Below are 23,691 nucleotides of genomic sequence, written 5' to 3' on the forward strand. Positions count from 1 at the left end.
GACAGGGACGCGGCGAGGTGGGGAGGAAGCAGCGTGTGTGGCGCCGTGATCGAACGCCTCTCCCTTTGTCTCTTTGACCAGGAATGTTGAAAACCCCCAGCCCCAGCCGAGACCCAGGGGAATTCCCCCGTCTCCCTGACCCCAATGTGGTCTTTCCCCCGACCCCAAGGCGCTGGAACACACAGCAGGACTCTGCCTTGGAGAGACCCAAGACCCTGGAGTTTCTGCCTCGGCCGCGTCCTTCTGCCAACCGGCAGCGACTGGACCCTTGGTGGTTCGTGTCTCCCAGCCACGCCCGCAGCGCCTCCCCAGCCAACAGTTCCAGCACGGAGACGCCCAGCAACCTGGACTCCTGCTTGGCAAGCAGCAGCAGCACCGTGGAGGAGAGGCCTGGGCTGCCAGCCCTGCCCCCCTTCCAGGCGGGGCCGCTGCCGCCCGCCGAGCGGACGCTTCTGGACCTGGACGCGGAGGGCCAGAGTCAGGACGGCACCGTGCCGCTGTGCAGAGCCGCACTGAACACACACAGGCCTGCCCCTTACGAGATCCAGCAAGAGTTCTGGTCTTAGCGCGAAAAGGGTTGGGGGCGGGCAAGGGGGAAGCAGGAGATGGGGGGAGCCGGCTGGCGCAGCCCTGTCTCAGAATTGGACCCCCTGAGCTCCCGCCCTCCTTCTTGCACTGATAATGCACTTTGAAGATGGAAGGGATGGAAGCAGGGCCCCTTGAGAGGGCTTCGTGCCCTGCAGGGCCCTTCTCCCCAGGTCCACTGGAAGGGCCGTGGCTGTGTAGGGCAGGGAGGGGTGCGTGCATGTCCTCCACCCTCCACAGTCTTCCTTGCCTTCGAGGTGACCCTGCAGAGTCCCTCAGCCGAATCTGTCTGCTGCCCCCTCTCCTCAGCCCCCTGGGTGTGCCCTCCTGGGCTCCCTCTGTTAGCCCTGAGTTCAGCCTTTCCAAACACCAGTATTGGATGTTCTGTGATTGATTTTGCACCTCTTCCACATTCTTCCCTGATACTCATGAATCAGAATCTCGTTTGGTGTGAGCTGTGAGCTTCTCTGTGTCCTGAGCCCTTCGGTGCCGGCCAGAGGACTAAAGGCAAAGTGCCCCAGTGTTGGGCACAGGAGTCGATGCAGCTAGTACCGCCTACTGCACTTCCAGGCGCCCCACTTATTCATCTGAGCCTCCCAGTGGTAGGGACCTGCCTCTGTGAGACAGGGGTGGGGAGGGAGTTAGGAAATACAGTTGAGTTGCAGCAAAGAGGGTAACGGAGTCTGTCTGTCCTCACTCCTTTTGTAAACACTCAAAGAAGGGCAGAAACCAGCACCTGTTGACGGCACCCATCTCCTACCTGGGCTCCAGATGTGGTCAGACCAGGTTCTGATACAAACACACTCTCATCCCAGGAATAGTTTCCAGGGAGACTCACTGGTGACAGTTCTGAAACCAGAGACAAAGTTCTTGTGTTTGTCCGTTTGGTCATCTGATCTGTATGTGTTCTTCCCTTCCCTTGATCTTTCTTGCAGCCCCTGGAATTAGTGGACTTCAGGTTATGTGTTTGGTGGGGAGATATCTCTGCACTGCACCAGAATAGCATATGGGGGTGGGTCCTGGACCCTGGGAGTTGGAACTGTGGGGATTCCTTCTCATCCATCATTACTCTGTGATGCCCTTGAAGTAGAACGGAGCGCTTTTTAGTTCCTTGTGTGAATGGATGTGGTGAGTGATGATGTCTGTAAGGTGCTCAGTGAGCCCCTGATGTACAGTAACCTTCAAATTCCGAGCACTGGAGGCCAACCAAGGCCTCTTGTCTCTGTGCACAGATAGCCCTCCTGCTGGGCTCTGGACCATGAGCTGGGTAGGAAGGACAACAGAGGCCAACCCCGGCTTTTCTGGAATTTGTTTCCTTAACTTGAATGTTGAGCTTCTTCTGGAGCTTTCTGACGTGTATCTCCACATTTCCTCTTACCCTTAGGCTCCTGCAGCAAGTGTGAACAGTTGTCTTTGCATGGGAATAACAGCTTGACAGGAGTAGAGTCCTTAGGTCACGCTCCTCCCCCCTCAAGACTCTACACATCACTGTCTTCTGTCCTGGACTATTTCTCTGCAGGTGTTGGAGGGCCACCTGCAGGTTCCTTGCGTTTGCTGCCTGGATGCCAGGACAGGAGAGCAGCCATCCGGGCACGAGGGATGGATTTGGTCATTGCTTGCTCTGTAACTACAATAGAAGTCCTGCCCTGGGGAGGACAAAAGGGGAAGACCTTGGCTTTCAAGTTGTTCGTTGTTTTACGAGCCCACTGGCAGACACTCTGGTTCAAGGGCCCCGTGTAGTCTTGGGCGGGGAGGCACTGTTGGTTTTGTTGTCCAGGGTTCTGTTATTGCGTCTCATCTCTCTCCGTCTCTTTGTTCAGCGAAGACAGTACGTAAGAGATTATTTTTGCCCCCATGCCCCACTCCTCGGCTAGGAGGGGGGAAGTGTGAATCCCGTCAGCAGTTCCAGCCAACCACGTGACTCCCCTTCATTCCCGATGGGGAGAGGGACACAGATGGCCTGTTCTGTGCCCTTTCCCAGGACTCTCCAGGGCCCCAGGCCCTAAGCCACTAACACATCTCTAAACCCTTAGCCCCACTAAATGGCCCCCCGGTGGGTGCAGCATACAGTGTCGTCCAGACCATGCTGGCTCTGGACAGTGCTCTGTGGAAGGAGGCAGGAAGCCTTCCTTTGCTCATTTTCTGCTTTCTGTCATTTTGTTGGATTGCAGCTGTCTGTCTTGGAAGTGTAGTGTAACTGGTGAGGAGTAGACTGATGGCTCGCTGCCGCCGAGTAAGAGGTTGAACCCGGTTCTTCCTCATGCATCCAGGGCAAGACAAGGGAAGGCTGGGTGTCTGCTAAGGGAGCGATTATACCCGCAAGAAGCGGAAGCGAGGTTATTCTGAAGGTGCTTCTGTGGACTTCCACGAAGATGGAGGACTTACCATCTCGCAGCTCCTCCAAACCGGGTCTCCGAGGGGCCCCTGCCTGCCACACTCTCTCTGTGGGGCAAGGCTCAGGTGGGATAAGGATCCTGTAATAGTAACAGGTTTGGGTTGCTTTCTGTCCACTCAGCTTCCCTTGTCTCCATGGTCATGGGCAGGGGCAGGCCTGGGAGCGGGGGATCAAACCCCTGCAGCAGCAGTAGCTGACCCCCTTTCCCTTTCCTCAGACACTTTCCCACCCCTCTTGGCAGGTGCTGCCACGTGGAAGATGGTGATGGGAAACAGATACTGCTCTCTGCCACTTCTCCTTGACTCCTTCAGTTCCTTCCACTGATTTTGCACAGGACTGTCCTCTGTCCTTGGGGATCCAGGCCACTGCCAGGGGCTGAGTAGATGTCCCAGTTATTTTCATATGTTATGTCTAAGATGCTTTGACAGACGCTCTTATCTTCACATCTTTTAGTATCCGGAGGTCTGGTAGTGAAGATGATGGTGGTGGGACCTTGCATTTGACTCAGAATTGTGCTAACCTTGCCTCTTGACCTTTACAAAATTACATTATTTGCCTTCTACATTTGTTATGCTTACTGGTAGAGAAGGGGAAGTGCTTAAAGATGAAGATTCAAGTGAAGAGAGGTTAAAAAGCTGCTTGGACTGATTGCTGAGTCGGGCACCAGACTCCTGAGACCTGAACAGATTGGCTCTGTTCTCCGTTCTGCTTTTGCTGTCTGACCTTGGGCTTGTCTCTTAGTCCCTCTCAAATTTCCTTCCTGTAAAAGCAACCATCACCTGCTTCCCTCACAAGGGCAAGAGAGTGTGCATCAGAGCAGGTCCGTGAAGCCCGTGGCTCCCTGCCGGCGAATAGGACAAACGCTGAAGTTGACGATGCAGTTCTTACCGCCTTTGCCTCTAGGGGACTTGCCTGCTTCCTCTGGCTTCTGGAAGAGGAATGATTTGGAGTTGGCTTAGCATGACTGATGGGGACGGTGGTCAGGCACATGCTCTTCTACTGCATTATGTCGCCCCTGGTGTTCACAAGCATCCCTCCTAATTCCCCCACCTGATTTGTCAGGCTGATGGTCCTACCATTAGTGTCTTACAGAGGGGGCGATGGGAGACGGGGAGCTGGAGGCAACATCCCGGTGATGATTCGGGGTCTCTTGTTTCTTGGAGTCATTCCCAAGTTCTGATGTGTTTAGAGGCTGGAAGCAGCCCGGTTCCAGAAGGAATCCTTGGGAAAGGGGGACATGGGTCATGGTGTGGGCTTCCTCACAAGGCCCCTTTCCCCTCAGACCACAGTTGCTCAGGGACGCCATAAGACACCCCAAGGGCATCTAGGCCTAACGTGGTATCAACAGTCTTGCTTCACAGCCCCCCGTTGGAGGCTTCTTCCCTGCTCCCTCCCCCACAGGGAAGGAGCCCTCCCGAGCATTCCTAATTCTTCCAGCTCGATTTTCACAAAGCACAGAGCAGCGGTGCCGAGGGCTGGGTGCTCTGAGTGGTACACCGCACGGTTGAAATGTCCGTGCAGCAGGCCCCTCTGTGAATGCAGGACCTTGACCTTTTCTGCGTGTGTTTCTTTTAGCCTGTGCCTTTGACTCAGGTGTGGGTCGGGCAGGTCAGAAACACCATTGTCTCCTGAAGAATTTCGGGGAAGGAGCAGGTGTTGCCGCTTCTGTAGCGGCAGGCTTCTCCTGAGGACTCTGCCAGAGACTGTAGACCGGGGTCGGGGGGAGAGCAGCTCACAGTGCCTTGTAAGTGAACGTGGTGGCACGAGCAGCAGGAATCTGGTGATCGGAGCTACCCGCCTGCATGTTGTGTGATGTCGCAAACATCTCTCCCCTCTCTGGACCTCTGAGCCCAGCTGTGAACTGAGGATGATGAAGCACGAAGCCTTTCTAGCTTGAAAATCTGTGGTCCTGGGGACCCTGGTCTAGCACTGGTAAGCCTCCCCTTGCTGGGTTGCTTCCTTTTGTGGAGAACAGTGTGTGTGCGTGTGCGTGCGTGTGCGTGCGGTTGGAAGTCAAAAACAGTCAAATATTGGCCATTTCATGTGGTTTGACCAACTAGACCACCTGCCTCTTCTCCTTGGCTTCAGGCCTGAGATGACTTCCTTTCAAGCTCCAGCTGTTGTGAGGAACACATTCCCAAATGTCTCTCTTTGTTCAGACAGATCATTGTTTTCTTAGATCAGGAATTCAAATGAATAAAAGTCCACATCAGAAGGGGAAACCCAGTGCTACTTCCAGGGAGCCCTCAGTCCCTGGCTTTGCCCTGGCCTTGCCTCCTGGGTGCCTGCCGCCCCAGGCACTGGCTTTGGAAGGGCAGGAGGCAGAAACTGGAGTCCTAGCTGATTAAGGCTAATTAACGGGGCTTAGGTGGCTAATTAGCCTGACCTGGCCCGGGCTTCTGGTTGGCTGTACGGGCCAGGTGAGCCTCTCATTCACTTAGATTATTTTCCATTTGTCCTGTTACACTACTGACAGGCCTCACCCCGTCCCTTGTCCACTTCAGGGAGCCCTGATTTGTCCTGCCGGAGGTTGGGCTGCTCCTTGCTCTGGAGCCAGTAGGACTGGTTCTTCCTGATTCTTACCGGTTGTGTGGTTCCCTGCATCCCCTGCCCATGGCCTTCCTTTGGGTCTTTCACTCATGACCACAGCTAGTTGCAAAGAGCCTCGGGGCCCAGCTGGTTAGCTGAGGCATGAGCTTTTCTACTCCTCTCTTTGTTTCTCTTGGAAACAGACTTGCCTTTTCCCTGACCCAATCTCCTTCCTGACTGGTCTGACCCCCCCCTCCCTGCAAACACCCACAACCTAGTTTTACTAGCCTGATTGGCATGCGTGAACCTGGCAGCTAGATAGGTATCTCAGGACAGACACCAGAGTACAATTTCAGAGGTTCAGAGATAGGCCTTTCCTATTGGGATGTGTGAGCTAGACATTCAGGAAATCTGAACCCAGAGGTCAGATTGATTTATCAAGAGGGGTCCTGGTGAGTGATGGCCCCGTGGATGTGGTGGTCTTGCTCTACACTCCCTGTAGTCCAAGACCGTGACGTGTTGCCCACGTTCCTGAAATCCTTCACACCCAGGTACTTGCTTTGCCAGATCCCGCCTTTATTTAAAATTTTGATATTGTGTTCATCGTGCACTTTTCATTAACTTTAACTTTTGAAAGTATTGCATTGAAATAATGATTCATCTGGATAACTGAGTTTTGTTTTGTTTTGTTTTTGGTGACCCCTTAAATTCTGTGTACAAGGCGAGTGCCTCACCTTATCCTAGTCTCAGCCCTACCTGTTCCTCCCCTGAACAAGCTCAGGCAGAGCTGTGAGGTAGGGTTAGGTCTTTCCTGGTTGCCCTTCCCTTCAGTCCTGAGTCGGGTGGTAGCTCTCTGAAAGTGTTTGCGTTTGAATAGGAATGTGTTGACTTAACAGCAGTGAAACACCTAGGGCAGTTTTCAGCCTTGGACCTGTGACTGAGGTGACTCTTCCTGGATGTCCCCCAGCTTCCTTTCAGCCTCTCTGAAACCCTGAGGCCACTTAGAGGTGTGTATGTGTTTTAAGGGAAAGGGAAGGGATTACAGTGGAGAGGATTCTTCAGAGTACATTTGAAACCTCTTTGGGCCATCTTTGGACTTGCAGAGAAGTGAATAAATCATTCTCTCTCCCAGTTCCAGAAAGGACAGAAGTTAGAGGTGTTTTTACTCCCGTGCCTGCCTAGCACTGTGCCTGGCCTACAGTGACCTTCAGCCGTCATATCACCTCCCTTGGGATCTTTTTCGCTACCATTATTATTCTCTGTCATCTTTATTTTACTCTCATCATTTATCTTTCCCTCCAGTTCCAGAAGCCATGCTGGCTGTGGCTCTTTTCTTCATCACTGAATGAGGCATGGGTTTATCCTGGCCCGGGTATGGGGACTAACAATAAATTATATGAAACCATTATATTTCTTCTAGGTGAGAGGTGCTGTCCTAAAGGTTTATATTCTTTTCTTTCTTCTTTTTTTTTTTTTTTGGACTCACAATAATCCTGGGAGGGTGGGGTGGGGGATATTACCTCCATCTAAGGACGTGGAAACTGAGGCTCAGATGGTTGTGAAACATGCCCAAGGTCACATGGCTAGGGAGCAGTGTTGCTGACCTGTTTGGCTCCAAAGCCATGTCTTATTTTCCTCCGAACACATTTTAGGGCACTGTTTAGAAGTTCTGGGATAAAATCAGCCTAGCTTAGGTCCACTGAGGCTCTGAGGTAGCTCATTGTCCGGGGAGGAGTTGTCCTGTGGCTAAGCCATCACCTCCCTTTGTGACTGGAGACACCCAGCAGGACGTGCAATCTCCCTGGAGCTCAGCCGACCTCCTCTCTGCTCCTGCTGCTTCCTCGTCCATCATTTCCTCTCCACAATTGTTCAGGGACCTGTTCCACGGGGGCGAGGGTTGAGCGTGTCCATCCTGTAGCTCTTCTCCCAGGACCACTGAAGGCCCATGGGCCTCTCGCCTCTGTTTCCAGCCCACAGTTGCCCCATTACTGCCCTTTAGCACAGCTTCAACCCACATCCCTCCCGGGCCTCTGGAGTTTGGAAGCCTTACTGTAGCTCCTCTTGGGAACTTGAAATCAGGCTTTTGTCTTTGTATTGTATTGAGCCACAGCTCTTAATACCTAGTTGTAGCAAAGAAGGGAGGTGGTGAACCTGTCGACTTTCTCCTCTAACTACCCATGATAAACACACACACACACTCACGCTCACACACTCACAATCTCACACACGCATGTTCACACACACGGAGATTTAGTCTGAGACTATCTGTATCTTCTAGAGGGTTAAGGAAAGGAGTTGGAGATGGGTTTTACTTAATTCACAGAAAACCTTTCTTTGGGATTTTCCTCCCCCTTAGAGCCTTCAAGTCTAGGTAAAGTGGAAGTTCACATACTCGTTAGTTTTGTTCCTCAGTATGTAGCTCCTAGTTTTCATCTTAAGCCCTCTCTGCTCCAGTGTCTTGTCCATGTGTGATGACCCCGTGTCCTTGAATTCCCATTTTGCTTTGGGATTTAAGTTATTGTAATTTGTCAACAATATTTAAAAATAGAAAAGTCCTGAAGGAAACTTATCAGGTTCTTTTCTTCGGCTTTTTTTTTTTTTTTTCAAGGTACTGTAAATTGTTAACTAGGGATGCCAAGCAGGCTTGGATCAATGGCTAAACCTCTTATCGTATTACAGTGTGATGCTGATCTCAGCCTGGTCTCACCACCAGAGCACACACAGACTTGAATAAAACGATTACAATAATGACTTCTGGTTTGCTGTGGTGCTTTGTAAACTTGTCCTTTCCCCTCTTTTCTTGGTGATTATACAAGATGTCCAAGTAACTGGCTGTTTCTTGAGAATTTCCATATGTAGGGGTGAAATAACTGGAGAGAGGGGCAGATATGGTACAGGAAAGAGGAGGTGGCTGAGGAACCTCCCTGAAGGTCCTAGAGCCCCCAGCTGGACCCCAGGGGCCTTTCTGAAGCGTAGCACTGACCAATGCCTGCCCGGGCAGTTCAGTTTCTTCACATAACTTCCTTTCGCCCAGGTCGTGAATGTTGGCTTTCAGAGCTCCTAGCAAGTATGTGCTGTCTCTCACCCCCATCACTGTCCACACTGACATTCCTGGTGAAGCTGCAAATGTGGTTAAGACGACAAACACCAATGGACTTGTACACTTGTGGACAAGGTTTGCCAGCTGTGAGTCACGGGTTCCTCGCGGTCTTGATAACTCTTAATGGCACTTGCGAGCTCTGTGACCTTGGGCAAACCACTTAATCTCTCTGGGCCTCTTCTGGAGCAGAGGCTGATCACAAAGCAGGCTTTGTGCTCGCACTTTCCGTGATTGTGCTTTGGGTGGGGACGAGGGTGAAAACAGACAGAAGAATCTTGTTTGGGGGCATTCTTTGGCACTTTAGTCCACTGTTTCATTATTCAGCTGCATGTGGAAAAGTGGCTTCTGAATTTCTATATTGACCCGTTCGTGCTTTAATACTGTGACCTTCACTCACTGCATCCCTCTTAGCCCCTTCCTCTGCTACCCACGGACGGTGACTGTGGTGGGTGCTGGGCGCTAAGACTGTGGGGGGAAAGGTGACCTTGTGCTGGACTTCAAAGTAGGTGTGACCAGGGCCACATAACCTTTGTCAGGCTGATTGGGCAAAGATGAAAAATTGACCCAACTCCTTGCTTGAGAAGATGCCATGAGAGGAGTATGTATATAAATTGCTCCATGTTTCTGCAAAGCGGTTTGCCCATGTGGCATTAATTCTATAACGCGGACTCAGAAATTTCATTTAGTAATAACAACTAGCTACAATGCGCCAAGCCTTGTGCTAAGACTTGACCTGCATTATCTCATTTACAACATCTCAACATCCTAAGAGCAGATCCCATTATTCTCTCCATTGTATACTGAGAAAAATGAAGACTGGAGTCAAGTAACAGGCCCAAGGCCACAGAACTCTCCAACGGTGAAGCCGAGATTTGTCTGATTCTAGCCTCTGCACTCATATCAAAGAATGAGTCAGATGCAAAGACTTGTTTAACAAGTCGTCTCAACTTTATTTACAGGAGGGTTCTAAATGACCCAAACAAGATTTGGGGGGTCTACTTCTACCCTCTTCCTCAGTCAACATGGGCTCTGAGAACATGAGAGCATGGTTTTTTTTTTAACTTTAATTATTTATTTATTTTTGGCTGCATTGGGCCTTCGTTGCTGGGCATTCTCTAGTTGCGGTGAGCGGGCGCTACTCTTCGTTGCAGTGTGGGGGCTTCTGGTTGCGGTGGCTTCTCTTGTTGCGGAGCATGGACTCTAGGCACACAGGCTTCAGTAGTTGTGGCACACGGGCTCAGTAGTTGTGGCTCGCGGGCTCTAGAGCGCAGGCTCAGTAGTTGAGGTGCATGGGCTTAGTTGCCCCATGGCATGTGGGATCTAGGCACACAGGCTTCAGTAGTTGTGGCACATGGGCTCAGTAGTTGTGGCTCGCGGGCTCTAGAGTGCAGGCTCAGTAATTGAGGTGCATGGGCTTAGTTGCTCCACGGCATGTGGGATCTTCCTGGACTAGGGATCGAACCCGTGTGCCCTGCACTGGCAGGCTGATTCCTTTTTTTTTTTTTTTTTTTTTTTTTTTGTGGTACGTGGGCCTCTCACTGTTGTGGCCTCTCCTGTTGCAGAGCACAGGCTCCAGATACGCAGGCTCAGCGGCCACGGCTCACGGGCCCAACCACTTCGTGTCATGTGGGATCTTCCCGGACCGGGGCACGAACCCGTGTCCCCTGTATTGGCAGGCGGACTCTCAACCACTGCGCCACCAGGGAAGTGCCTGAGCTGGGGCTTCACAGGCCTCAGGGAGGCGGTGACACCTGAGTTGAGTCTTAAGGGAAGGGGGAGCACAAAGGCTTGAGGTGGCTTCCTCTCAGAGCAAGCAGCACACGCCTGTCTCTTCTTTGTGTGAAAGTGGCCCCAGGCGATACCTCACCCTCGATTCCTATCTCTGATTTTATTATTCAACCGTATGTGAGGTTACATAGCCATTAAAATTAGATTGTTCAAGAATAGTTAAGGAAATAGGGAAGTGTTCAAAAGTTAAAAGGCAGGATACCAAAAACTTCGAAAATAACTTGATCCCAATTATATACAGAAAATATATTTCCTTTCCTTTCTATCTTTTAAAAAAAATATCCACTTGGTCGGCATGAGAAAAAGATGGAAACAGTCAGTTACTGATATCTTTATGGAGGGGTATCATGGATAATCTAAAAAGGTTCTTTACTTTCAGCACTTTGAAGACTTTTTTTTTTCAATGAATATACGTTACTTTTACAGTCAGCAGAACCACGGTGAATACAGCAGTTTGAGGGCACCTCTTCATGATCTCAGGTTTCTCTGCAGATGTTCCAGAGGTCATTTGCTTCGAGGCTGCCCCCTGCCCCAAGTAATATAGCAAGGTAACTACAGAAGCCCTGCTCTTGAAAAGTAGAATTGGGGCCAGGGCCAGGACCCGCTTCCTGGTCCTAATGGAATCTCTTCCTCACCCCCTTCCTCATCGCTTCCTCCCAACTGAGAGAGGGGAGCCACCTGCTCAATGCAAGCAGCAGCTGGTGAGAATACATGAACAGAGAAAGTGCTAAGAGAGAAGGCGCATGCAGGCCTCCTGGAGGGCAGAGCTGGTTAGGAATGCCAGGTCCTGGACGGGCCTGCAGTGCGCTCTTAGGTTTGTGACACATGGACACACCCCTCCATGAAAGGAGCTGGGCTGGACCAAGGTACACCACACCCTGTTTACTTGACTATGGAATGTGCTTCATTCAAGGCTGGGATGTACTAATCCTCTGAGCCCTCGGGTCCCCACCCGATCTAGTCTAACCAGCTTGAGTTGGAGAACATGTTTTGGCGTAGGGGCATTGGGTGGTGGTGGTGAAGGGTGGGCGTCTGCCCTGCCCCTCCTCTCAGACGCTGGTCACACGGCAACCACCCAATCAGGAGGGCCTCTTGTGCAGTCTCAATGGCAGGCGCTGGAGACTTCCTTGTGATAAGAGGAAAAGGGGGAGGGTTGGGACAGAAGATCAGCCCTAGCGAATACGCTCACGGAATACAGGTCTGATCATGTTACACCCCAACGTCTGTAGAAGAGCCACATTCTTTAGCACGGCCTTCACGATCTGCTCCTAACCTACCTTCCCCAACTCCTACCACACTTTCCCTGCCCCCAGCCCTTCCCCACACATAAGACCATACCCCTTTCTGTTTTCTGTAAGACTCGATCTTCCAGGAACAGAGGCCTCCTGCTTGAAGAGAATTCTCTTCTTCATGAGCAGGAAACTGCACAACTCATATGGGACTTGACCCCATGCGCTGGGACTTGAACCCAGCTGAAACCCAGATTGGGACTTGAACCCGTAGTCATCTGAGATCACACACCTGGTCTCAGGACTCAGTGAAGCTCAGGTTCTTTATGTCTCACCGCAGAAAGAATTCAGTGAGATAAAAAGTGATAGGTAAGAAGTGGATTTATTTAGAGAGAGACACATTCCATAGACAGAATGCGGTCTGTCTCAAAAGGCAAGAGCAGCCTCAAGGTATGGGGTCATCTTGGAAAGTGAGAGCAGTCAAGGGAGAAACACATTCCACAGACAGTGGGCCATCCCAGAAGGCGAGTGGCCCTGAAATATGGGGTGGTTCGTTTTTATGGGCTGGGTAATTTCATAGACTAACGAGTGGGAGGATTATTCCAACTATTTTGGAGAAGGGGTGGGGATTTCCAGGAATTGGGCCACTGCCCACTTTTTGGCCTTTTATGGTTGGCCTCGGAGCTGTCGTGGTGCCTGTGGGGGTGTCATTTAGCATACGCTGATGTGTTACAATGAGTGTATAATGAGGGCTCAAGGTCTACTGGAAGTCAAATCTTCCGCCATCTTGGACTTAGTTGGTTCTAGCCAGTTTTTGTCATGTCCTATGTCTATGTCATTCTTTTAAAAGTTGTACCCTGCCCCCTTCCCTCCTGTTTCAAGCAGACGCTCTGCTATCTACCCAGGTGTCGAAGCTGACTGTACCTTAAGTGGTTGACAAATTAAGTGGTCACATTTGGGTTGGGGAGGGGAGAAGCAATGGAGAATTGGGCCAGAGAAAGAGAGGCTGGATTCTGCCCCTCGAAGTTCATAGTCCCCCTCGTGAGACCAAATATGCCAGGATGCACTGAAGAAGTTTACAATGGGAGTGAAACCGAGTGGGGCCCTGTGGGGCTCCCAGGCGTGGAGGCCTTTTTGTCCCCTGTTTCTTGTAGGCAAGACTCCAGCCTCCATGATCTTTCCTGAGTTCCAAAGAGCACATTTGAACATTTGCTAAGCAAGGGAGGAGCATCAGGAAACCACCTGAGGCCAGATTACTGGGAGAGAGAAGCTCATCAAGATTAGGACGACCACCTGAGGCCCTGCACACACCCTAATCTTGTCAGCAACCCCACCCTTGAACTGTTGCTATAAAACTTCTCATCAAATCCTCCTGGGCTGGGACACAGTTTTTCGAGGCAGGATCCTGCTGTGTTCCCCTTTGCCTGGCAAAGCAGAAAAGCTATCCTTTTCTACTTCGCCCAAAACTCCGTCTCTTAGATTCAGTTTGGCACAGGTGTACAGAGAGGCTGAGCTTTTGGTATCAGGACTCCTGCAGGTCAAGACAGTCTTGAGGGCCATGGCTAGTGAGGGGCAGGGGTCGTTAAAGAAATACTGACTCGCATCTTGTTCTGTGCTTTATCCAACCTGAAGAGAAAAAAATCATCCCTCTGATAAATGCTTATGGAGGGCCTACTCTGGTCTGGGATGCAGGAGGTGGGGGGCTGGGGGGTCAGGCAGGTCAACGAATGATGCATTCTTATGACAAAAAGATGCAGTCGGGGGCGGGGCTGGGGGAACTGTGGCACATGAGAGGCAAAGCCCCATCTAAAGGCATCCACTAATAAAAAACGTGTTAAACGCGTCCCCTCTGTGTTTTAAGCCCCAAGAGTGAATGACTTCTCCCTTTTGGGAGTTTACCATCTAGTGGGGAAAATCGGGTAAGCTACGGACAAATGAGGCGCTATGAGAATATACTGCTTCTCTCTCTCTAAGTATGTATGTATATATACATAGAGAGAGAAGGAGAGGGACGGGGGAGGGAGAAATGGGGTGGGGGGAGGGAGAGGGAGACAGGGAGAGAGGAGAGGTGGGAAGTGATGTCTAAACTGAGACCTGAAAGTTGAGTAAGGCTGAAATAGGCACTGGGTGGTGAAGGTAACTGAGATTCCAAGATTGCGAGCAGCCCATGTAAAGGGGATTTTTAGCCTCTGCCAAACTGCTTATCTTGCATTCCTCACCTCATAGGGTACTTTGTTCTTGTCCTCTTTTCTTTATCATTGTGTTAGGTTAGGTGATAAACGGGGGTGTGGGGGTATGGGGGGGGGATGCTTCCACCTGGGTTCCCACCTGTGCTATTTAGGCTGCCCAGGAGTGAGGAAAAAATGTATCTCTAAGGAGACTTTCTATAGGGAATCTGAAAAGGCTGCGGACAATGGGAATAACATGGGATGTGGGGTTTAGGAGGTGGGTTCTGGGCATGGGGATCTTATTGCTGACGCCATCTCTGAGCAAACGATGTTAATGACAGAATATAACGGCCCCTCCCTCCTTCGTCCCACAGCCCATACAGCAATGGTTTTCAAAGTGTGGCCCACAGACGTCCCGGGGTATGCGAGATCAAAACCATTTTCCCAATAATATTAAAGAATTGTCTTTTTGCTGTGTTGATATCTGCACCGGGAGTACAAAAACAATGATAGGTAAAACTCCCGGCACCTTAGCACCTGCCGTGGCAGTGACACCAAACTGCACAGAACTCCCTGTATTCTCCACCACCACGTGCTTACAGTAACGGAGGAGGTGCCAATTCCACTTAAGAACATCCTGGATAAAACAGTAAATATTACCAATTTAATGACATCTTGACTCATGAGGTCATCTTTTGAAGGTTCTGTGTGATGAAATGTGAAGTTCCCATAAAGCACACCTGCTGCCTGTAGAGGTCGTCTCGAGGGAAAGCACGTGTGATTGAGTTGCTGGCTGCACTGGCTGCTTTGTTTTGTCATAGGTCACCATTTTTACTCAAGAGAATGATTGTCAAGCCAACTACGGTTATTCGGGCTTGAGAATTTGGCGGATATATTCTCGAAAATGAATGAAGTGAGACTGTTACTTCAAGGAAAACAACTGACAGTATTTGTTACCCAATGATAAAATTTGAGCTTTCAGGTAAAAATTAGGATTTTGGAAAACTTGAGTCTGTCATGTGCTTTGACAGCCTGCTGATACTTAAAAGGTTTTTCTGATGAGGTCGGTGGCAATATTAATGACTGTGATTTTTTTTTATGTCATATAACGAAATGTGTCAACTTCTAGAAGTTCTGCATAACTCAGTGAACCAATATTTTCCATAATACAGTGAATGGAGCTACAAAATCAAGCATTCAAAAATCCACTCAGGGGCTTCCCTGGTGGCGCAGTGGTTGAGAGTCCGCCTGGCGATCCAGGGGACACGGGTTCGTGCCCCGGTCTGGGAAGATCCCACATGCTGCGGAGCGGCTGGGCCCGTGAGCCATGGCCGCTGAGCCTGCGCGTCCGGAGCCTGTGCTCCGCAACGGGAGAGGCCACAACAGTGAGACGCCCGCGTACCGCAAAAAAAAACCAAAAAAAAAAAAAAAATCCACTCAGGGACTTCCCTGGTGGTCCAGTGGTTAAGACTCTGTGCTTTCACTGCAGGGGGCGTGGGTTCTTTCCCCGGTCAGGGAAGATCCCACGTGCTGCAGGGTGCAGGCAAAACAAACAAACAAGACAAAAATCCACTCCAAGCCCAGGATAGACCAATGGGTTCTAATGCAGCATAGTATAAAAAGATCATGGATACGGTTTCAGATTCTACATTCCAACTAATCTTGAAGAAACGACAACTTGTTGAGTTTTGGTATAGTATCAAAGAAGAATACCCACAATTATCTGAAAAGGCTATTAAAATATGCCTCTCTTTTCCAACTACATATCTGTGTGAGGCCAGGTTTTCTTCATATGTTTCAACCAAAACAAGATGTTGAAACAGACTGAATGCTGAAGCAGATAGGAGAGTTCGGCTGCCTTTTATTAAGCCAGACATTAGAGGGATGTGCAAAAAATGTAAAATAATGACTCTCTTTTCATAGAATTTTTTTAAAATATAGTTATTTTTCATTAAGATACCTTATGTTTAAAATTTAACAAGTTTCTTATTGTTATTTTTAAATGAATCAATAATTTTTAAAAAATTTCTTGGTTTCATTTTCAAATACGATAGATAGAAAGCACATATATACACTGGCACTCTTTGGGGGCTTCAACAATTTTTAAAAGTCCTAGAGGATTTGAGAGACCACCAGATGGCGCTGATGAAAATAAAGAGCAGATCTTGTGTGTGTGTGTGTGTGTGTGTGTGTGTGTGTGTGTGTGAATAAACGTGGGATTTGCAGTAGGGAGTTTTATGGTGTGAGACGTCCTAATAGCAATGATATTTGTAGACTCCGTAGGAAGAAAGTGACAGGCCCAGGATTTAATCAGTGGGTTTTCATAATATGTTAGACTTTTCTTTTCTTTTTTTTTTTTTTTTTTTTTACTTCCTCTAACAAAAGCCAAGTGCATTCCCCGGAGAAGCTCTGTGCAGCCTTGGAAACTAAGCAGATTAAACTGAAAGAGCTCCGTCTTTTCCATTTTGTGTTGTTAATAAGATAACATTAATCTCTGGGGTTTAAGAGGGAAATGTAGGCAGATTCATTCCAGTAAGGAGCACATTGTAGTAACCTCCGAGCTGGCAGCTCCTTCCCACAGGTCCTTGGTGGCCCTGAGTGGGCGGAGAGGTGACTGGGTTGGGAGTCGTTGCGGTGGAGGTGGAGAGAAGGTCATCTTTGAGAGAGTTAGCTGGCCTCTGGAGGACAAAATAGTGTAAATGGCTGGGCTTTGTGTGAGGAATTATAAATGGGCGTTGGGAAAACTTGAAGCCAATTTATTTTTCCTTCAAGGGCAGCCTGAGATAGCTGACAAAGGACAGAATGCTCTTCCGAAGGTGAAGTGCTTATCTCGGCAACGCTCTTTTAAGGGCCACAAAGAAAAGGAACTAGAGCCTGAACTGGGGGCTGGCCCTCTGAATGGGTTTACCAGCTGCTAGAGAAATGGATGCAGTGTGGTATCGCCCATCCCTCCCCTCTAGGCTGGGGGTTTACATGTGCCTTCCACTCATATTGGGTTGGCCAAAAAGTTCATTCGGGTTTTCAGTAACATCTTATGGAAACCAGGTCAATACTGAAGAAATCTAGATATCTTCATGCCACCACCCAGTACAGACTTTTTTAAACACTTCGAAGGTCAGGAAGCTTATTCTCTAGTAAAACCATCAGTGCAGTTGGCCAAGTTGAGCGGAAGATTTCCCACATAAAGATGAAGGTGGGCGTGACACTGCAAGAGGCTCATAAATGATAGGAAGCGATGCCGTTCAATCTTGGCTGCCCTTTCTCTTTTCCTTCTTCCCTTCCTTCCTGTTCTTCTACCCACAAATATTTACTGAGCATCTACTAAGTGATAGGTGCTGAGGCAAAAGAGCTGAACAAGATGTACTTGGTCTCTAACCTAGTGGAGCATACAAGTATGTAAACAACAATACAAGTAGGTAAACAACACCAAAAACATACTGACAGGTTGTGGTTAGTGATGTGAAGGACAACGGGGTGGGAACCAGCTTGAGATAAAGATGGTCGGGGAAGGCCTCTGAGAGAAAATGAATTTAAGCCAAGATTTCTCAACTTCAGCACCATTGACATTTCAGGCCAGACATTTCTTTGTTTTGGTGACTATCCTGCACATTGTAGAATGTTTGGCAGCATCCCTGGCCTCTGCCCACGAGATGCCAGTAGGAGGACCCTCCACCCCCATTTTTAAGAACCAAAAAAAAAAAAAAAAAGACTCCAGACATTGCCGAACATCCCTTGGGACCAAAATTTTTCCTGATTGAGAAGCACTGATTTAAGCTGAGACCCGAAAGATAAGGAGTCTCTCAAGAGAGGATTGCATTGGGGAGTCTTTGAGGCCATAGTAGAGTTTGGATTTTACTCTAAGTAGAAAGAAATCATTGTTTTTAGTCATGGGTGACATCATCTACTTTGAATTTTGAAAAGCTCCTCCAGGCTGTGGAGTGGAGGGTGGATTAACTAGAGTAACAGAAAGTCACAGCTGTCAACGGAGGCTGTTACAGTTGTCTGCCCAACACCCAGGAAGGCCTGGACTGGGGCTGTGGCACCGGAGGTGAAGAAAAGGAGAACACCCAGGTCTTGCTGATGGATTTGATGTAGAGATTCCATCCCTAAGCGTACCCCATGGGGCCTCCTTTGCTCCCTGGTGAAGTGTCAGTATTTGCTGGGGCAGGAAGGGGTGGGAGGTTGGGGAGATGTTAAACTTCACGCCCGACCCAATAGCTTCTGGTTCCTAGCTCTCGCGAGAATATGTATGTGGCATTAACATTTGGTTGGGATGATCCCTGGAAGTGTGCGTGCTGGGCTCAGGGCTCTCTGTCCCCTGTGATTCTGGCCGATGGAGAGCATCTCTTGGGCACTCAAGATTTCTGTTCAAAAACCTGGAAAGGCAGAAAAAGCAGAGCTGATTAATGAATGGAGGCTAACTGAGGCTGGATGCTCAATTCTCACTTTCAAAGCCAGTGATGATGCGAAATCCACTCGGCATCCTCAACTCAGTCCAGGAATCTTGTTCCTTAATGGGGAAGAATGGAAGCACAGTGACCTGGCAGCTGGGGCTGGGAGTAAGCAAAGCTATTGTTTACGGCAATAAATCATAGCTGACCATGGGCCCCTTGTGTGAAGTCAGAGAATGATGGGCAGGCATTAGGGGAACAGGGGAGTGAGGATGTTTGGTGAAAAGCATTGTGTTACCAGGGATGTGGGAGAACAGCAGGAGCAAACTAACAAAATCCTGGGGCGCAAGGAAGGCCTGTTGGTTTGTTTTTAATTGCATAGAACACGGTTGCCAGAATTTTAAATTGTAGCGCTCTCGGCATGTAATTAGGCGAGCGGGCTTAGTTGGCACCAGCTGGGATACCAGGCTGTTGATACAGCTTATGATCTTCTGATATTAAAATTTCAGGGGCTGAGCGTGTGTGTGTCCCTCTCCTATTGGTACAATTTTCCTCTGGGCCTCCAAGCTCCACGTAAAAATGACCAGCTCCCTTCATGTGGTTTGTTTTGGCGCCCGGATGAAAGCCCCATCTAGGTCTCAGTCTGTCCTGCGTCAGTAACATTCAGTTGAAGGGGTTTGTGGATCGGAAACAAAGATGGATCATCTCAGCCCAACCATGGCATCCCAGTCATTACAAATGCTCCCGTGCAATTTCTTCTTTGGATTATCGTCACAGCATTTTAGAGCTGAATATGAACTTGGCAATTACCTTCTCACTTTATATATGAGAAATCTGAGGCCAGAGTTGTGGACTTCCTGAAGGTGACTCAGGTGATGGGTGGTATCAGGAAATGCCCGGGACCGGAACCTGGGCCCAGGGTCCTCTCTGGTATAACCCTGAGGCCCCTCCCATAGCTCTAGGCTGTCTCTTCTCCATCCTGCTCCCTGCCCAACCTCCTTCCACATGAACTCCCACCCTCTTGAAATACTGCTGTTCTCCCAGTCTTTTGACCAGAAGTATGGCAGCCCTGCTGCAGATGTTTCAAGGAGAGAGAAGAGGAAGGTCACAGCCCAGGTAACTTAAATGCTTTATGAAATGGTAGACGATAGTTCACTTTTCAAGTCACGAGGGAACCATTTCACCTTGGCAAAGGCAACTTACTTAGTGGACCGTAATGGCCTGGAAGAGTTCCTGCCCCTACCCAAAGTGAGCAATTTCCTCTGTTCAGCTCTGCCTGCACAGGCCCATTACATTATAAATACACTGTGTGTTTACCTGGCAATAATCTGGAGTGGGAACCTTTCAAGAGGTTCTCTTCGATCCTTCCTAGCAATGCGCTCAGAAATGTGGGTGGGTGGGTGGGGGCAGGTGGAGGGCCTCTTCCTAGAGGATGAAAAGGAAGGCACACAGAAGGTCCCGAGAGTGACCAGAGGTCAGGACGGGGTCTCTGAGCCTCCCAGCCACCCCTCCTTCATGCTGCCTATTTGGACCTTGTTGCTACCGCAGCAGATAGAGGATTTGAACGAGACCCAGTTTCCCCTTCCCCGGGCCAGTGAAGGAGGAGTTTCTCATATGCTCTTTATTAGGGGTGGATAAAGGAGAAATAGCTGAGGATCTTTGGGATTGAAAAGCATTTTTGTTTGTTTACGGTGACCGTGTCCTGGATGTCTTGGATGCCCTGATTTCAAATATTCTGTCTTTATAAGTTCATGTACTTAACCGAAATTTACATTCCCGTTTTTGGTTCTAAAGATAGAGACACTACATTTATTTGGAAGTGGAATTCTTCACCCCCTTCCTGGTATCTGACTTTGAACCACACAAAGAACAGAATCAACACCTCGCCCTCACAATCACACCAGCTAATTATCTAGGGAGCCTGGGACGGGACCCAGCAAGGCAGAGTGTGTTTGTGAGCCTGGGTTTGGGAATCCGTTCTGGGTTCAAACCCCAGCTTCCAGCATCATAATGGACAACCCTTTTCTAAGGCTGTTTCAGCCCATTAGCCTCCAGGTTACCCCTCTAATCCTTGGTGCCTGACTCAGGGCCTTTGCACGTGTGCTTTCCTTTCTCTGGAATGCTCTTCCCCCAGAGATCCACACGCCTACACCCCTGCCTCCTTCAAGCCTTTGCCCAATGTGATCGGGTGGGGGCCTTTCACGGCCGCTCTCTAAAATTGCAGTCGCCACGCCCTCACCCCATCTTCTTCCTTGCTTTGTTTCTCCACAGAACTTATCGCCCTCTGGCATACTGTACAATTCACCTATATTTCTTATTTATTGTCTGTCTTCCCCAGCTACAATGTAAGCTCCACGAGGACAGGGATTTTCGTCGACTTTGTTCAGGGCTCCAACCCCAGTGTCTGGAACAGTGCCTGACTATTGGTAGGAACTTAACAAATACAAATGGATACATCAATTTGAGCAAAAGTCACTTACCTTTCTGAGCCTATGTCCTCCCTCTCTTAAAGGATGGTGTGAGAATTAAGTAAGACAACTGCTGGAGATAAAAATAACAGCCAACATGTATTTCGTACTTGCTTATTCAGTGCCAGTTTTCAAATGCGCTAAATGCTTAATGGGGATTATTTTGTTTCATCCTCCCCCAAATCCTATGAGGTATTCGTTTTATCTTCACTTTACACAAGAGGAACCTGAGGCTTAGAGAAGTTGAGTCATCTATCCAGGGTCACACACAATGCAGGTCCATATTTGTTTGAGCCCAGAGCCAGCACTCTTAACCCTGACAGCATCGTGCACAGGGCCTGCTGTGTAGCTGTGGCTTGGCCAGGGCTAATTCCCTTCTCCAAGTCACAGAGCGTAAGAAGCTTGTGGCCCGTCTGCCCGCTCTTCTGTTGCGAACCTGTCCTTCCCACTGAAACTTGACATCTTGGAAGCCTCGCCTGTCCTCGGGAGGCATCGTGGTAAATGTAGCAGAGGAGACAGTAGGTTTGTTCTTACTGTGTGATCTTGGGTAATCACGTCCGCTCCCTGGGCCCCAGGTTCTACTGGTTTGATGAGCACTGAGGTCTCTCCCAGCTCGAAACAGCCCTCAGGACCGTGGAGGACACCACCGGGTTGTGTGGTGTATGAATCATGACGGAAGATCCTGCCCCCAGGCTGTGGCCTTAACCCCACTCTCCTCAATAATACAGTCTATCCTGTTCTGACAGTTGCTGGCCTTTCCCCTCCCACACCTCTAGAGCTTGAATTTCTGGCTGCTGGATTTGAGGGGGAGGATGGAGGAAGCAACATATCTAGTGATTTTCTAAGCACTTCTCTAGGGGTGAGACCAAGAGAAATAAAAGGAAGGCTTGAGAGCCCTTCCCACCCATAGTCACTGCCTGGGACAGCATCACTGCAGGAAATGGACTTCCTTTGTGGGCTCACGGGGGAGATATGCCCAGCCCTCCGGAAGCTCTGCAGAAGGGCTTGGGCACTGCTTGTAAAAGCTCATCTGCCCAACAGCCCCTTTCCGATTTCCCACCACACGTCCCGCCAAAAGAGCCCCCGGGATCCCCTTATTTGCCAACCCTAGAACTGTCTCACTTTAGTACCAAGTTCTGAACTGGGATTTCTTCCCCTCCTTGTGAAATGGAGGTGACATGGAGGTTGATCAAGCCGCGCTAGCCGAGGTCTTGGGTTGTTCTCACTGAGTCATTCACTTACTCATCATTCATTCATTCAACTTTTATGTCCTAGATTATTTGCAAGGGATTCAGAGAGGAAACTAGTCAAATCCTGGCAAACTTAAATTGGGTAATTAGTCATTTGAGGAGAGTTACTAAAGGGACTTTTCAAAGGTGGATAGAGTGTAGAAAAACAAGGCATAGTGTAGTACCCTGGAGCTAGTAATATAAGGATGATGTTATCAACCCTGGGCTGAAGGGGTAAGAGGAGAGAACATTCCCAGAATCCAAAAAGAGAGAGCCACGTGGAGAGGGCCACCTGGCAGGAGCTGTGTGTGGCCTTAGGTTGAAGGACTTATCCTGCTGGTGGGGTGAAAACCTTGACCTCCTTCACTTCCCTCCATTGGCTGAACTCTGTTGATATAGTTGGTATGAGTCAGCCTCTTGGGGTTCACAGCAGGGTAGAGAAGAGCAGAGTGGGGATCTGGAAGGACAAACAGATTTCTAGCTCAGAAATCAGGCACAGCCTCCGTCCTCAAGGAGCTTGCATACCAGAATGGGAGACAGGAGTGCAAATTACAGTGTGATAAATGCTTTAACAAAGACATGAGCAAAGGACAGGAGGAGCTCAGGGTCAGGAAATGAAATCTGCGGGGGAGGGTGTTAATGTGTGTGAAGGTAGGGGGAGGTGGTTGGTTCCTGGGAAGGAGTTTGCAGACAAACTCTTTCTCAAATGATGATCAGGCTTCTTGGAGGAAGTAGTATCTTGAACTGAGACCTGAAATATCAATAAGAATTGACCAGGAGAAGAAAAAACAGAAAAGGAGTCCAGGCAGAGTGAAAAACGTGTGTAAAAGCTGGAGGCTGAAGGAGAGTATAGACCTCTTTGAGAAATTGTAAGTAATGTAATATGGTAATGTAATGTGATAAAGTAATGTAACATAATAGTGTCAGGGGGGATGGGTGAGAGATGAAGCTGAATTGAAAAGGGCTCACAGCATGAAGAATTCTTTTGCCAGACTAACAAATTTGGAATTTTGTCTAAGGCCAGTGGTAAGTTCCTAAAAGGTCTTAATCAGGGGAGTGATATCATTGTATTTATGTTTCCGAAAAATCGCTTTGGTTGAAGAGGAGAGAGTGGATTAAAGGCAGGGAGATTGGAAAGAAGGCTGCTTTCAGTAATCTAAGTGAGAGGTGACAGTGGCCTAAAGTCAACTGGTAAAAGAGGCAATGAAAAGGAGTATTAAGAAGGTAAAACTTGAGGGAGAGTTTAGTCCTGGGGAGATGGTGATACAGTTCACTGAGATAAGGATCTTTAGAGAAGGAAGAATGTGTGTGTGTGTGTGTGTGTGTGTGTGTGTGTGTTGGGGAAGATAGTGTGTCATGATGGAGAAGATAGAAGGAATTAATAAATAATCCAGCTTTGGCACCAGCAGGGTGGCCAAACAGAGCTTGCTGCTGAGACTGGAAGGAAGGGGGCAAGGCACAACCATTAAAAGAATGACAGGGCTTCCCTGGTGGCACAGTGGTTGAGAGTCCGCCTGCCGATGCAGGGGACACGGGCTCGTGCCCCGGTCCGGGAAGATCCCTCATGCTGCAGAGCGGCTGGGCCCGTGAGCCATGGCCGCTGAGCCTGCGCGTCCGGAGCCTGTGCTCCGCAACGGGAGAGGCCACAACAGTGAGAGACCCGCGTACTGCAAAAAAAAAAAAATAAATAAAATAATGACACAACCATTAAGTACAGGATACGACAAAAACAGGTTAGAACCTACTAAGCCCAAGATGGCAGAAGACTCTACTTCTAGTAGACCTTGAGCCTCATTATATGCACGTTAT

The 23,691-nt window shown here is 49.2% G+C and overlaps 1 protein-coding gene across 1 annotated transcript in view; it reads left to right on the forward strand.

Moving 5' to 3' along the window:
• Positions 1-8,112, forward strand: part of MAP3K9 (mitogen-activated protein kinase kinase kinase 9) — a 77,462-nt gene extending 69,350 nt beyond the window's left edge. Inside the window, exon 12 of the mRNA XM_067731848.1 lies at positions 82-8,112. Within this exon, the coding sequence (XP_067587949.1) occupies positions 82-566 (485 nt within the window). The 3' untranslated portion in view covers positions 567-8,112. The remainder of the gene's footprint in view (positions 1-81) is intronic.
• The last annotated feature ends 15,579 nt before the right edge of the window (positions 8,113-23,691 follow it).

This window comes from Pseudorca crassidens, chromosome 1, assembly GCF_039906515.1.
Source record: "Pseudorca crassidens isolate mPseCra1 chromosome 1, mPseCra1.hap1, whole genome shotgun sequence".
NCBI classification, from domain to species: Eukaryota; Metazoa; Chordata; class Mammalia; order Artiodactyla; family Delphinidae; genus Pseudorca; species Pseudorca crassidens.